The following is a 14,101-nucleotide window of genomic DNA, read 5'->3' as shown; positions in this document are numbered from 1 at the left end:
ATTCCAGTATTTGGGAGCCCAGATGCCATCATCACATGCTTCCAACCACACTGAAATCTAGGATTTCTGAAGCTCAGCACTATTGATATTTTGGCCTGGGTCATTCTGTGTTGGATGGGGCAGTCTTGTGCACTGTGGATGCTTATCAACCCTCCTGGCCTCTACCCACCTGCCAGTGGCAGCCGTCCTCTCCTCCCCAAAGTTGTGACAACCCAAACACTTCTGGATATTGACAAATGTGCCTAAAAACTACTGTGCTTGACTTCTAGTTTAATAATGACTCTTCTTAGTCATCCATTGTCCTTCCTACCTTATTGATTAAGGGCCCCTGGGGTCACAAACCTGTCGTTGCCATGTTATCATTAATGTTGGTCAGTGGAGTGTGGGGAACTTGTATGTCCTCCCTTTCTCCATTGCTCTGTGTTTTTTTTTTTTGGGGGGGGTGTAATTTTCTGCTTTTCCAATACAAATGTTTAAAGACTCCTTGCCTAATTTTCAACATTTTGGCCACCTCTTGTTTCTTTTAGGTCCATCCATACTTTAAAAAATTACATTGGAAGCTAAAATTAGTTGATATATATTAGCAAATGACACCACATTCCACATTCTCAGTAGCCCAGTGACCAAAATCACATTTTAAAAATTATGTGACCCCTTTCCTCAACCAACTAGCTCTTGGGGCAGCAGCAGTCAAAGCAAGAATCTTCTTAAATCTGCTGCTTAAAATACCAGATTGTCCAAAGAACAACTCCATGAATTCTCAGTCCAAAGGCCAATACAATTTTAAACCCCGAGAGCATTAGTGTCTGATCAGCACTGGAATGGTTTCCTTTTTGTGAACATGGGGGAGGGGGTTGTTATAAGCTAGAAGCAAAGATAATTAGTAGCTGGTGGAACAAGCCTACACACAAGGTGCTGACTAGAATGGAGCAGCATCTGCCTGAAAGAAGGTCTGTATACAGATGCCCTTCAACATTTTAACTAATACTTCAGGGAAGATACTAGAGGGAAAGCTAATCACAATATCAGATTTGTAAAAACCACAAAGCTGGGCATATGGTAGACGCAGGATTCAAAAAACCCACCGTGCAATAGTGATGGGCCTAACTCAGCAAAGGGAGATTTTGTTGGGTGCACTAGAAGTCTGTGACGCAGACTGTTGGTGGCCTCCAAAATCTGAGGTTAGTAACGAAATGGCTGTTCTCACCACGAGACTAATTTCAGGCTTGTGTTGAGTAGGACTTCTTAACAGGCTGTTTAAGGCACTTGACTTGGCTAAAAGGCACATCCTCCTTTTGACCCATCAGCCTATCCTCCAGCTTGTGGCCTTGATGACACCGTGGGGCCACTATGGCAATCTTGGACAACACACCTCCACATCTGGTTTTCTTTCACATGAGAGAATTAAATAGATCTGCTGTTTCAGCTACTGTTAGTTTTGGTCTCCATAACCTTCAGCTCTGTGCCATTTCTACTTAAAACTGTCTTACAGTTAAGTCAAAATAAACTATCTGGGTCCTTACAGACTTGACATAGCAAAGTTCATCCACTGCACACGCAAAAGTTTCCTATGGGCCTACCAGGGGAAGGCTCTGGAAGTTAGCTACTTTCAGATATCTGAAAGGCTTTCATCAAGCAGGTATACAATGGTGCTGGATAAGCGAGGGAGAAGAAAGAGGTCAGTTTAACTGGGTCTAGTTCCATTCAGTTGAACTAGGAAAGACCAGTCCCTGAAAAAGGACCTTATGCTTGGTAAGGCAGAAGGTCAGCGAAGAAGAGGAAGACCCAAGAGAAGACACAGTGGCTGCAACTATGAGTTCGAACATGACAATTGTGAGGGTAGCAAAGAACTGGCCGTGGTTTTGTTCAGTTGTTCATGGGGTTGTTATGATTTGGAACTGACTTGATGACATCTAACATCAACAGGACCAATAAGAGAACCATAGGACATACAGTTAGCCCGAAGATAAGACCTCTCTCCCTAATAAAAAAAGAAAATAAACTTTAGAAGCCTATTGAAAGAAGCAATCTTCCGAATATCCATCAGCTAGTCGATGACCACCCATCAACGAAGGAGAAAATAAACTGTGGTATAGACTTTTAGTGGGATATCAGTCTGCCATAAAAAGGTATGAAGGGCTGACACATGCCACCACGTGGACAGACCTTGAAAACACGTTGAGTGAAAAAAGTCAGACACCAAGATCACATGCAGTATGATTCCAGAAAAGGTTAATCTCTAGAGGCAGAAGGTGTATTAGGGTTGGCGCAGCTGGAAGTGGATGAGGAATGATAGCCTAATATAGAGGGTTTTCTTTGGGGAATAGGTAGGGGTGGTGGCTGCATAACACTGTGAAGGTATGCACTAAATGTGACTGAATTACTGACGAAAAAATAGTTCATTTCATATGGAAATTCTATCTAAAATTTTAAAATATCCTCCGGTGGGGGAGCTTGGGTGGTGGTGGAGCAAAGCGCATTGAAAGAGGCTAGCACCTGCTTGTGGTATCTGTACAGAGGGGCTTCAAGGAGTTCTCAGAAAACTTCCATTTTCTTTTAACACCATATTCCCATTAACATTTTGATGCCCTCTCGTATGTAGAATTAATTAATCTCAGGCACCACATAATACATATATGGAAATCACAAAGGAGACTTCCAAAGGTCCTTCATGGCACAGCGATTTTCTATGACTCAGTACAGACTTTCAGTACTCTCCTAGTTCTACGGTAGGCTTCCTGTAGAGAAGATACTTCCTTGGATTGTGACTGGTAGAACAATTTCCCACCCATGGAACGGATTAAATGGAGCAGTATCTGCCTGGAGGAGGTCTGCACCTAAAAAACACGTACTGCCCCTTGCCTTTTCATGTTGTCATCCTAGGCAGAAAGTTAGCTTGACACCATTCCCTCTGTCCCTGACCTGCTTGTCAGTTCAATTCATCCCCGGAGATTTTGAAACTGTAATACAGAATGAATTTAGGGAAATTATTTCCCCCCTTTCTTGAAGCACAGGAAAGCAAACATCCAAACCCAATGCAACTGCGTGAATATAGACACACAGCAAGGCTCTAGGGCAGAGCAGAACTGCTACACGGGTATCAGAGACTGGACACTTTTCCAGGAAAAGACACCCTCGTTAAGACACCCAGCTGATGGGTTTGAACCGCTGTTGACCTGGCGGTTAGCAGCCCAACACTTAATCTAGGACACCACCAGGGCTCCTTTTGAAGGACAGAAGTCCCATATAATACGTATGCTCGATTACACAAAATACTTAAACAAGTTTCCAACGGGAGCTTTTGAGAAACGCGTAGGGTGTCCCAAAGAAGGCGTAGAAGTCATCTCCTTGCTCTCTTCCTAAGCGGCCTTTTGTAGACATTTAGATGACCAAACAATTGAACGAAGGGTTCTAGCACAATGTGCTTAGGCCAAAGGCGATACAATTTCACAAATAGTCTAGAATTTCTACCATGGTCTGGAAATTCATATGTAGACATTTCTTACTGCCACGTGAAGAACAGAAATATTTATGAGAAAACATTTAATGTGGTCTCAATTCTTCATTTTATAATGAAAGATGAATTCTAATGACAAAAATCTGAAGCACTATGTTTGATGAATTATCGTACATAATACATAACCTCCCTGTGGTTCAGCTCATATCCAATTTGCTCACATTAAAACCATGCTCTTAAAATAAAGAGATATAAAAATATTTACTCCATACCTTGGGCAATTCCTGCCTCTTAACATCAGTGTAATAAAGTGTTCTATTTACTTAGGAAATTAAATGTGCACTAAGGGTTTCACTCCCTTATTTAAATGCACGGTATGGCAGAGAATACCTAGAGAACAATTTTTTAATAAGCAGTAATTTACATACTGTTAAATTCCCATGAACCTTAAAAGACTTTACTGATATATGTATATATTTTTTAAAAGTATCTGAGCAAAGAGAAGAAAATTGTCCTCATTTTTCTCCTCAATAACTCTGGCAATATGACCCAGTAGAAGAGCCAGCCTTCATACTCCCTGTCAATTCTGGAAAGTACTCAAGCCAACTGCAACTCAGGACTGAAAGGAAGTACATTCATTCTGTAATGAGGAGGCTGGCACATTACGCGGCTAGGGCTTTATCCGCAAATTGGAACAATGTATTTAGAGTCCATACTAGTCAAGCAGTAGGAAGACCTGGTACTTTGTCTAAACAGACATTTACGCCCACCAATTTACACCCACAGGTATCAGTTTTAAATAATGTACATGTTAAACTAGTTTTATACATTAGGAAATGGACTGTCCTTCTTTTGTCTTTATCAATAAATAATGATTAAATGAAAGCAATGGGTGATTGAGACATAGCAACCAACTCCCAACAGAAGAACCAGATGAGTACAATCCTGCAGAATAGACACTTTGGGGTCTCTATGAGTAGAAATCGATTCCATGGCTCCCGACACCCAGAAGGGTAATGCTAACAATCCTGCCCAGTGCACAAACAGTTCTCTCAAGTGCTTCTTTGGAACTCTCTATGGAAAGATGGGTTTTTCCACTTCTCACTGGACAGGCCGATGAACCCCACAGAGTTTCTGAGTTAAGAAAGAGCCCCATTCATCACTAGTTTCCTCACAATGGAGTACTGAGTAGGCTGAGGTCTGGGTCCCAAGGTCACAGTTACCGTAACAGTATCACAAACTAGGGATGCTTTGAACTGCCAATCTAGGAGAACTTCTCCCTAAGGATATGAAGAAAAACTGGTTCTCAACCTGTGGGTCATGACCCCTTTGGGGGAGGGGTGGGCAAACGACCTTTATACAGGGGTCGCCTAAGACCATCAGAAAACATGTATTTCCGATGATCTTAGGAACTGAGACATTGTTCCTCTATCCATCTCCAGGCAAGTCTGCCCACATGCAGATACGCCCACATACGAGTATCCGGCGTGAAGACTGTTACCTGTGCTACACCATGCTTCAAGACGAAATTTCATTTATCTGTCATTATAAATAAATATTTCACAATATATAAGTATACACTGTTTTATGATGAATCACTATGCTTTAATTATGTTCCATATGTAACAATGAAAATACATCCTGCATATCAGCTATTTATATTACGATTCCTAACAGTAGCAAAATAACAGTGATGAAGTAGCAACGAAAATAATTTTATGATTGGGGGTCACTACAACATGAGGAACTGTACGAAAGGGTTGAGGCATTAGGAAGGTTGAGAACCATTGCTTTAAAAGGCCTGCCTATTGTCTCACTCATTTACTTTCTCTCGCTCACAATTGGCTGACTTTCAAAGAAGTACTTCAGTTTTCATCAAACTTGACTTGAAAAGTTACATATTAAAAAAAATGTCTCCAAGGCAGCATCAGTTCGTGAAGCAAGGTGTCTTCCCTAGAGCGTACAGCTGGATTGCTGTGTCACACTAAGTATGTACATTGCTGTTCTCTTTCTGCACTGGGTGATGGAAATCTTGGGATGAGACTGATTGTAGAAAGAATTCACTACTGCAGCTAATTCTCACTATATGTCATATATGTGTGTGTTTATTTATTTAAATCTACATGCTACTTTGCTAATAATCAAAGATACATAAAATAAAGCAAGGATTTTTTTGTTTCTGGTTTTTGAATTTGATATTTAAGTGCTTCACTCTCCCCGCCCACTCTTGTTTCCTCGCTTGCTGTCAGTCCTTAGTAACCACTAATCTTCTCTTGACTCAGTGGATTTCAGGCAAGGTACACTTTATGTTTATTAAATAAGTGAAGAATGAATTCATGATAATGTCCAAGTGCTGACAAGGCTATGGTCAAACTGGAACACGCATGAAGGGTTTGTGTGGGCTTTAAGTTGGGACAATGCATTAGAAAAGCAAGCCGACTGCATGCTTCATAATCATATTGTATTTATGAACTTTGAAATGTATTGCTGTTGAGAATTTGCCCTAAAGAAATATTTCAAAGGAAGAAAAACAATCTTTGGTGCATAGCAAATATTCATCACAATTTTTTTTCTTTCATCGAGTTATCAAAAGCAACTTAAAATACTCACCATGAGGGAAATGGCTAAATTCATGCTTACAAATTTTGATATTGAAAATTAAGATAACAGCATGGAAAAATGGTTAACAAAAGATATAAAAGCATGCTTTCATAAAGACTGCAAGCACATGGAAGACAACATATGGATATGAAAAAGAACAAGGAAATACATTAAAGTTATGGTGGCTGTTGGGAGCTACCTCCTGATTTCTTGGCAAATTTTGTGAAATTTATTGTCTTCTGTGTAAAATAGGAAGCTGTTAAAATTAGAAAATGCAGTTTTTCTAAAACTAGCTTGTGTATCAGCCATTCTCAGTGAAAAGACTTCAAGTCAAAACTTGGTAACAGAAGCCAGCCTGGGCATATAAATTTAGTAAACCTGGGTAAAAAGAATAAATATCAGGCTCCATATTTGTACCCCCTCCCAACCCAAACCCCGGGCCAATTATTGGGCCAGAGACAGTTGGAATGTGAGGTACCTTCATGAGACACAGGGATTCTGAGAAGAGAGAGGTTCTGAGAAGATGGATCTTCAGGGAAGAAACACGCTTGATTTTGGCCAGTCCCAAGTTTACGAGCTGGGCATGCTCATGCCAACCTCTGTTCATGGAATACTTATGACTGTTCTCCTCACCAGAGTTTGGGGATTGCTGCTTCAGCTTGAGGATGCTCAAAGGAAGGTATCTCAGCGGTCTGGGAGAGGTTGTCAGACTCTCTATGTTGGAGTTCCTACAGATATTATACCTTATCCTTTAAGCAAGGTAGAGAAAAAGCTGGAGAACAACTGATCCATGTATGCTGCTACTTTCAAACAACGTCATCCCACACAACGGAGAGAAAACCGCCAAGGCAATAAACCCTCTAAGACACCGGCTTGCAATGCTTTCTGGGTGTTTACAAACGGGAGTCTGATCACATGCAAACAGGAGAACAGCTTCTGGAAAGAAAACGCATCCTTCCTTTGGAGTTATGAAGTGGCAATCAAAGACATCTGAGTAACCCATATGAGAACTAGCCACTTTTCTTTTTGGATATAAATATACTTGTGCGCATGACATATGAGAAAATAAAGCATGTGTCCTTTTGAAGGTTAAATGTTTACTAGGCTCTATACCAGTGGTTGGAGGCTTCCACATGGCAAACCCGATAGCTAAGTGAGGAGCAATCACAGTCCCCACCCTCTTCCACACAGTCCCTTAGCACCATCAGACAGTTACCTCTGGTTGAAGTGTTGCTTTCATGCAGCCTTGGCAAAGAGGTCCGTTTCGGGAAAACTGAAGGGGAAGGTGCCGAGTTCGATTCCGACATGTCTGTTCCTCACATACCAACCAGCCCTGGTAAGGAAGAAGGGGAAAAAAAAAATAAGGTCTATCACCAACAAATACAAATAAGAACATTTTCACTACTAAGATGGGCCTATTTCATTCAAACCATCCTGAAAGGCTGGAGTAACCTTTCTCTCATTATACACGAATTCACTGTGCCCCAGATAAAAAGAAAAAAAAAAAGCACACGCGGTATTATTCTCTTTGCCCAAGAAAAATTTGAATGATGACATGCAGAAGGGAAGTAGTTACAGTCAACGGGGCTTGGATACATTCATGAACATCATTACCAAAGGAGAGTGTTTTTTAAAATTTTGGTGCTTAGCTTTTTTCTCTGTGAAATGGGTACAATACCAGCATTTCCTGGTTGTAAGGATATGATATACACTTTTTAGTGCTTGGAACTATATTTGGCAGAAAAAAAACCCAGGAACTTTAAGCTTGTTTATAATGAAAAGAGACAGTTCTTTACACATCTTCTGGAGGCATACAACTGGCGGCGATGTGTCCAAGGACAACTGCCCCCCAGAGCAGTTTTGAAAAGCCACCACCCACATCTCTGTACTTCAGGGCCCCTCTCTTCCTTTTCCTTCTTTAGTGATTCATCCTCTTCTTTTTCATACTCTTGTTTGAACTTTTTTCTGCACGATATGCACAAAAGTCAGACGCAAGATGAAGTGCTAGGGCAGAAAGACAAACAAGGCATACTCTCTTGTTTGGGGTGTTTCCACCCCGGCAATAGCAAGCGGAGTCCTGCCTGCTTGGAAAATGTGTAGACACAAGTTTGGTCTGTGGAGAATGCAGGCAGGACTCTGGCGGAAGAGAGCACCACATGCATTAGACTGAGGACCATAAAAAGAGCTATGTTGTGCTATGATTTCAATAACATTTATAATCCCATCCCTAACTTCTAGATGGGACAAGTTCTTGGTCCTTTCCCTCAATATAAGAGCAACACATACACTTGCATTGCTTCACGCACTCACTGCCGTCAGGTCAATTCCAACTCATAGTGACCCCACAGGGCAGAGGAGAATAGCCCTTGGGGGCTTCAGAACGGTAACTCGTTATAGGAGTAGAAAGCTTCATCTTTCTCCCAAGGGGGCAATTGATGGCTTTGAACTGCTGATCTTGTTCATTAGCAGCCCAAGTTATAACCCACCATGCCACCAGGGTTTCGTCTGCCGCTTGTCATCCAATGCTGCGGGATATATGGCCTCATTCTTCAGACGAGGCTCTTCCTGGAAGTAGCTACAACCAAGTTCAAGGGAAAGAACCCAGAGGCAGTTCTAACTCAAATTACGGCTTTCCCGCAGGGGGAAAGTTAATGGCAGAAGGTTTGGACTAAAACCATAACCCTTCTTTTAAAGAAGACAAACTTCATCTAGTCAAGACATGCACTCTAAACTTCATTTCTACACTCAATAGTCTGAATACTATTAAAATGTAACCTTTCACTTGGAAGATCTCAATGAGTCCTGGGGAAACCTTTACTATATGGTCAGAGATTGTATTAAAGACCACAAGGAATAGTCAGAGAGACGGCAGACGCCAAGTTCCAGGCAATTACTATCTAAAATAGAAAGCACAATCCACACCCACAAAGACTAAAAGCAACTCAGTATGGTTTGACTTGAGGAATCAACTCCAAATGCTGAACAAAACAGAGAGGGGATGGAATCCTGTGAACCGTCTCTACTTGAATCGACGACCAACAACGCCCACAGCTGTAGACCAAGACTCAGTGTGCTGTTTTCTGTACCACCTGAAAGGATAAAGCAGTGGGACCCTGGCAACCGTTCCGATTCTAGGGACATTTTCCACATTGTCTTGATTTGAGGACCCTTTTGACTCACATTTTCATATTCCTGAAACTCAGATGCACTTACAATGGACACGTACACTTAATGAGGTATGTATCTCTCCCTCAGACGTGGAGAGCAGCTCACAACTGATGGCCCCTTCGAATTAAATAAATAACAGACTTGGGTTGAGCCCTCTTCCTGGAATGGGAGCTACAGAGGTAAACTGTGGCTCGGACTGTAGTCACAGGTGTTCGGTTTTACACGCAGCCTATACATACAAGCGAAGTTCTTTCTGGAAGTATCCATTGCGAGCAATGAATAAAGGACACAGTCAAGGAAACCACGTGGGAAAAGGGCACGACTGCACCATGCCTTGATCAGTTATTTGGGTTGTGACAGTGTACCTGGTATTGGAGGCTCTACCTGTTTTGGAAGACGTAAGACCATAAGCATTGCACCCATTGGCATAACCCATTAGATTTGAAAAGCAGCAAAAAAAATACACAATGAGATTAATAAGTATCATGTTTGGAAACACTAGATCATTCTGGACCAGAGCAGAGCCTCGAAGTTCAAATTTTATCTTAATTTTTGAAAATATTGTTCTGAGATTTATAATTATTTTCACCTTTTTTTCAAACTTGACTCCTTCAATGTACTACAACTTCAGGATTCACTGGGTGAGCTGCCAAACAGGGAGAAGCTAAGTTGTCATATCACCTGTTTTTAAAGCAAACACCTAACTCTACCTCTGACAGAGCGACTAACTAAATATCCTTTCAAATCATAGAGAAAACAGATAATACAATTTGTCTCGACTTCCCACCAGTTATAATTAACATTAGAGAGGTCTTTTCTTCTTTGTCACCTCTCTATTCAGTACTTATTTGGGTTTTGTTTGTACTTACTATCTGCTAATCTCCCTTTACAAATGACAACAATAACTAGAGCCATTATGCATGGAAATTAAACATGCTTATAACTGTGCAAAGGGAACTGGGGCCGTAACAAAATTATCAGAAGCCTGTAACGCTTTATGCCTCTTGTTTTATTTGGATAATTAAGCGTTTGGTCATGATGTGTTTGAAATACAACTTTTCTGTGGGGGAAATAGGTCCTAATCATATTCAATATATGCCTTGCTTCAATTTAATTTTGTTAAGTATATTTGGGTTAACCTTTCATCTCCTGAACACACCTCCCCACCCCACCTCTGCCGTCCCTGCCAACCCATATTAATTGACTGGGAATGCTAACTTTCAAGGAATATTTTTGGGGAAAAATTAATGTGCCAAGTCTTTAAAACAAAGCCCTAAAGAAGCAGATTTCACAGTGAATTTGTTCCGCTTGGGGGATAAAAAGGAAGCAAATGACAATCCTAACATTGTGTTAAGTTCACTTTGACTTATCACACACCAAGAGAGAAGGAAACGAATTTTCAGTTCATTTGGGGAAATAACATAGTATATTGAAAAGGAGGTGTGAAGGAGGGAAATTCAAGTGTAGTTTTTAAGAAGTCAACCTTACAAGGTTTGAGATTAAAATTAAAAAAAACAACAACAACGAACAAACCCAGAAACACTGTATGTCATTCGTGGGGCACCACCCCCTGAAAATTGCTCTAACCAATAGGAATAAGGTCAATGAGCTTCCAGGTGCATAACTCACCCACATTTACAACAGTAGTGATTCCAAACAAATAGGAGTCTAGCACCTGTTGCTTCAGTCTCAGCATTACTAATTCCTTAAAATCTGTGTGTACGAAACTGTGTCAAATGCTGCTTGGTTCCGATTGCTAAATTATATTACTGAGGCCTCAAGCAAAAAGGTTTCTGTCTGTTCCTGCTAAAGGATCGATTTCCACGTGTCACGGAAACGTTCCTGCTAGTCGCACCTTCATCACAAACGGTTTCATTTGTGTACATTCGTGATTTCAGGCGGAAACACAGGCACAACTCATCCGGGTCTAGCACTGTGGGGCACGGGAGGCACTGAACGCAAACACCTTTAGAGTACATGACTGAACGAATGCAGTGAGAGAAAAAGATAGGAGGAGCAAGTGTATGAAAAATATGAAGGCTTTCCAATTGACAGGAGAAAACCAATTCACCGTCGTTTGCATATGCTTGATATACCTCCCTCCCTCGTGTGTCCTTCTCGTCCTCCCGCTCCTCGTCATGCAGTCTGCCTACTAATCTTTCCTGTGTAGATCCAATTTGAGACCCTTTCCTTATTACCCCAACCTTAACCATTACCAACCCTCAAAGTAATTCTATTCCTTGACCCCATTCTCATCCCTGGACATGAAACAGAAATTCTGACATTTGAATCTTGGCAATCTGATCCCATCCACCCTTTGTCATCATTCTCTTGCCCCATTTCCTCACCAACTTTTGTTCATTTCCCCTCCTTGTTTCTACTCATGCCATAGAACCTCTCGCCTACAATACCCAATCCTTCAGCATCAGTTCTGCTCTTCTGCAAAATTCTCCCAACTCACAGGGACGTCTCTCTAGTGCACGCGAGCCTGAGCACACTTAGCTTTGCAAGGTCCTTTCACCATCTTGTTTCGTCCTGGGAAATGACCTGCTCTGGATTCTGTAGTGGCCTCCCCAGCCTCTAGCACAATGGTCCCCTCGCATGAAGTAGACCGCATTCCCCTTTGCGTTATTAACGATTCATTTTGAGTAAGTCACTGAACCTCTCTCTGAGCCTCCTCTGCCTCATCTCGTAAAACAGTAGCTGATGATGTTTAGCTTGTGATGGTTCTTCACAAGTTCATACAAGACAGCCCCCAGGGAATGGCTAAGCAGTGTCAAATTATTCTTATCCCATATCTAGCCAAGTACCCAGGACCATCAGAGCTGGACTGCACCTGGTAACTGTGCTGCTCAGAGTGTCACCAGGAGTCGGAATGAACTCGAAGGCACCTGACAGCATGTGAACTGGTAAAGGACCTGGTCAGTTTCCACCGGAACAAAACGGAGAACTACCAAGAGCGATAACCAATTACGATTTGGTGGAGCTGGTCCCCAGTATGACTGCAAGATAACTATGTACTCAGTGTAAGTGAAAATTCTGTTCAGCTTCACCTGATCAAACTGTTGCTAAGTGCCCTTGAGCCGAATGAAACACTGCCCAGTCCTGCACCAGCCTCACGACTGTTCCTCTGCCCGAGCGATTGTCGCAGCCACTGTGTCGATCCATCTTGAGGGTCTCTCTCTTTTACGCGGCCCTCCTACTTTACCAAGCATGAACGATGTCCTTCTACAGAGACTGGGCTCTCCTGATAACACACCCCACGTATGTGAGATGAAGTCTCACTATCCTTGCCATTAGGGAGCATTCTCGCTGTACTTCTTCCAAGACAGGTATGCTTGTTCTATTGGAAGTCTATGGTACTTTCAGTGTTCTGTGCCAACACCCCAATTCAAAAGCATCGACTTTTCTTTGGTCTTCCTTACTTAATGTCTGACTTTCACACGCATACGAGGCCGTTGAAAATGCCAATAGCTTGGGTCATGCATACCTTAGTTCTCAAAGCAACATCCTGGCTTTTCCAAAAACGAAAGAGGTCTTGTGCAGCAGGAAAGACTTACTTGTTTTTCAGATGTTAGACTAGCAGGTGAAGGGAAAAGAAGTGGTCATTAAGGATTTGAGGGAACTAATGCAGCACTATAGTGATGTGGCATGTCATTTTGATTGTCATGGCTCTCTCTCTAAGAGTGAAGTAGTCGGGCCACAGCGTGTGCTTATTGAATTCACCCTATCACCACTTGTTTGCTGTAATGGCTGTTTCTAAACTCCCACCCCTTTGCCAACTAGGTGGACTTTGAAAACACCAGACTGGCTTTTCACCCTAAACCATTTATGAGCGTTCTGGGGTTCCCTTGAAGGCGCATTTTTTTCTCTCACAGATTTATCCCCAGTATAAAATAGGTCTTCTTATAGATAGTGCACAGTATGGGCCCACAGCTGCTTTTGAAGAATGACATGTTGTGATTTGGGATTTCCAGAAATATCAAAAAAAAAAACCAAACCAAAAATTGCTTTCTGACCCACATTTGCACCCCAAAACTGGGAGAAATTTCTCCTAAGATCTCGAGGGGAAGTTTTAACAGGGACATAATTTTGCTTTTAAAGTTAAATCTTCTACACTGCAGCATGCTGGCATGTCAAAAAGTAATTATTAAGTCTCAGAGAGGTGCCAGGGCAGGAGATGAAAGAGCACATCAGGATAAATAAATATATAAACCAACTCCTTGCCCAAGTTAATACAGATACACACACACACACACACACACACACACACACACACACACACACACAAAAGTGAGGTGGAAAGTGCCTCGTTTGTAGGTCAGTGCAGGAATTTTAAATATTATTAAAATTGATTTTTAAAGCAAGACACCTCTTGAAATGAACAGTCACATGTCATTTCATCCAAGTTATTTCAAACTTATTGATCTTATCATTTGTGCAAAGGACCAGACTCTGCCATCAGTTTGCTGAAAGGATAATGGAGCACTCCCATCCCGATATGATAGGTTAGATGCAAACTGTGGTCCTCATTTAAACACAAAAAATAGCACTATAAGTGGACAAATTCCCACCTTGGCAATTGTATATTACATGATAAATTAGCAAGGTGTTCTGCTTTGCCGTGCATCAAATCCAATACCATAGCCTTGTTATTTTAATTTGCAATCAGGACTGGAGCATCAGAAGATGTACCTGAGGTACATTAAAGAGCCCCATGCAAGCCATCTTCTCCTGCTATACTGTGAGCAGAGAAAGCCAACAATTACCCGCAATTTTATTTTACCACTGTAGGACAATACTAGAACAGTTAAAATTGTCTCCATGCAAGCAACTGGGGAAAATATACTTAAAATGACTTTATATGGAAAATTA

General features: G+C 41.6%; 1 protein-coding gene across 1 annotated transcript in view; it reads right to left on the bottom strand.

Moving 5' to 3' along the window:
- Positions 1 to 14,101, bottom strand: part of POLA1 (DNA polymerase alpha 1, catalytic subunit) — a 326,365-nt gene that overhangs the window by 99,959 nt on the left and 212,305 nt on the right. Inside the window, exon 35 of the mRNA XM_075538739.1 lies at positions 7,275 to 7,391. Within this exon, the coding sequence (XP_075394854.1) occupies positions 7,275 to 7,391 (117 nt within the window). The remainder of the gene's footprint in view (positions 1 to 7,274; positions 7,392 to 14,101) is intronic.

This window comes from Tenrec ecaudatus, chromosome X (genome assembly GCF_050624435.1).
Source record: "Tenrec ecaudatus isolate mTenEca1 chromosome X, mTenEca1.hap1, whole genome shotgun sequence".
NCBI classification, from domain to species: domain Eukaryota; kingdom Metazoa; phylum Chordata; class Mammalia; order Afrosoricida; family Tenrecidae; genus Tenrec; species Tenrec ecaudatus.
This window is presented reverse-complemented; position numbering and strand designations above follow the sequence as displayed.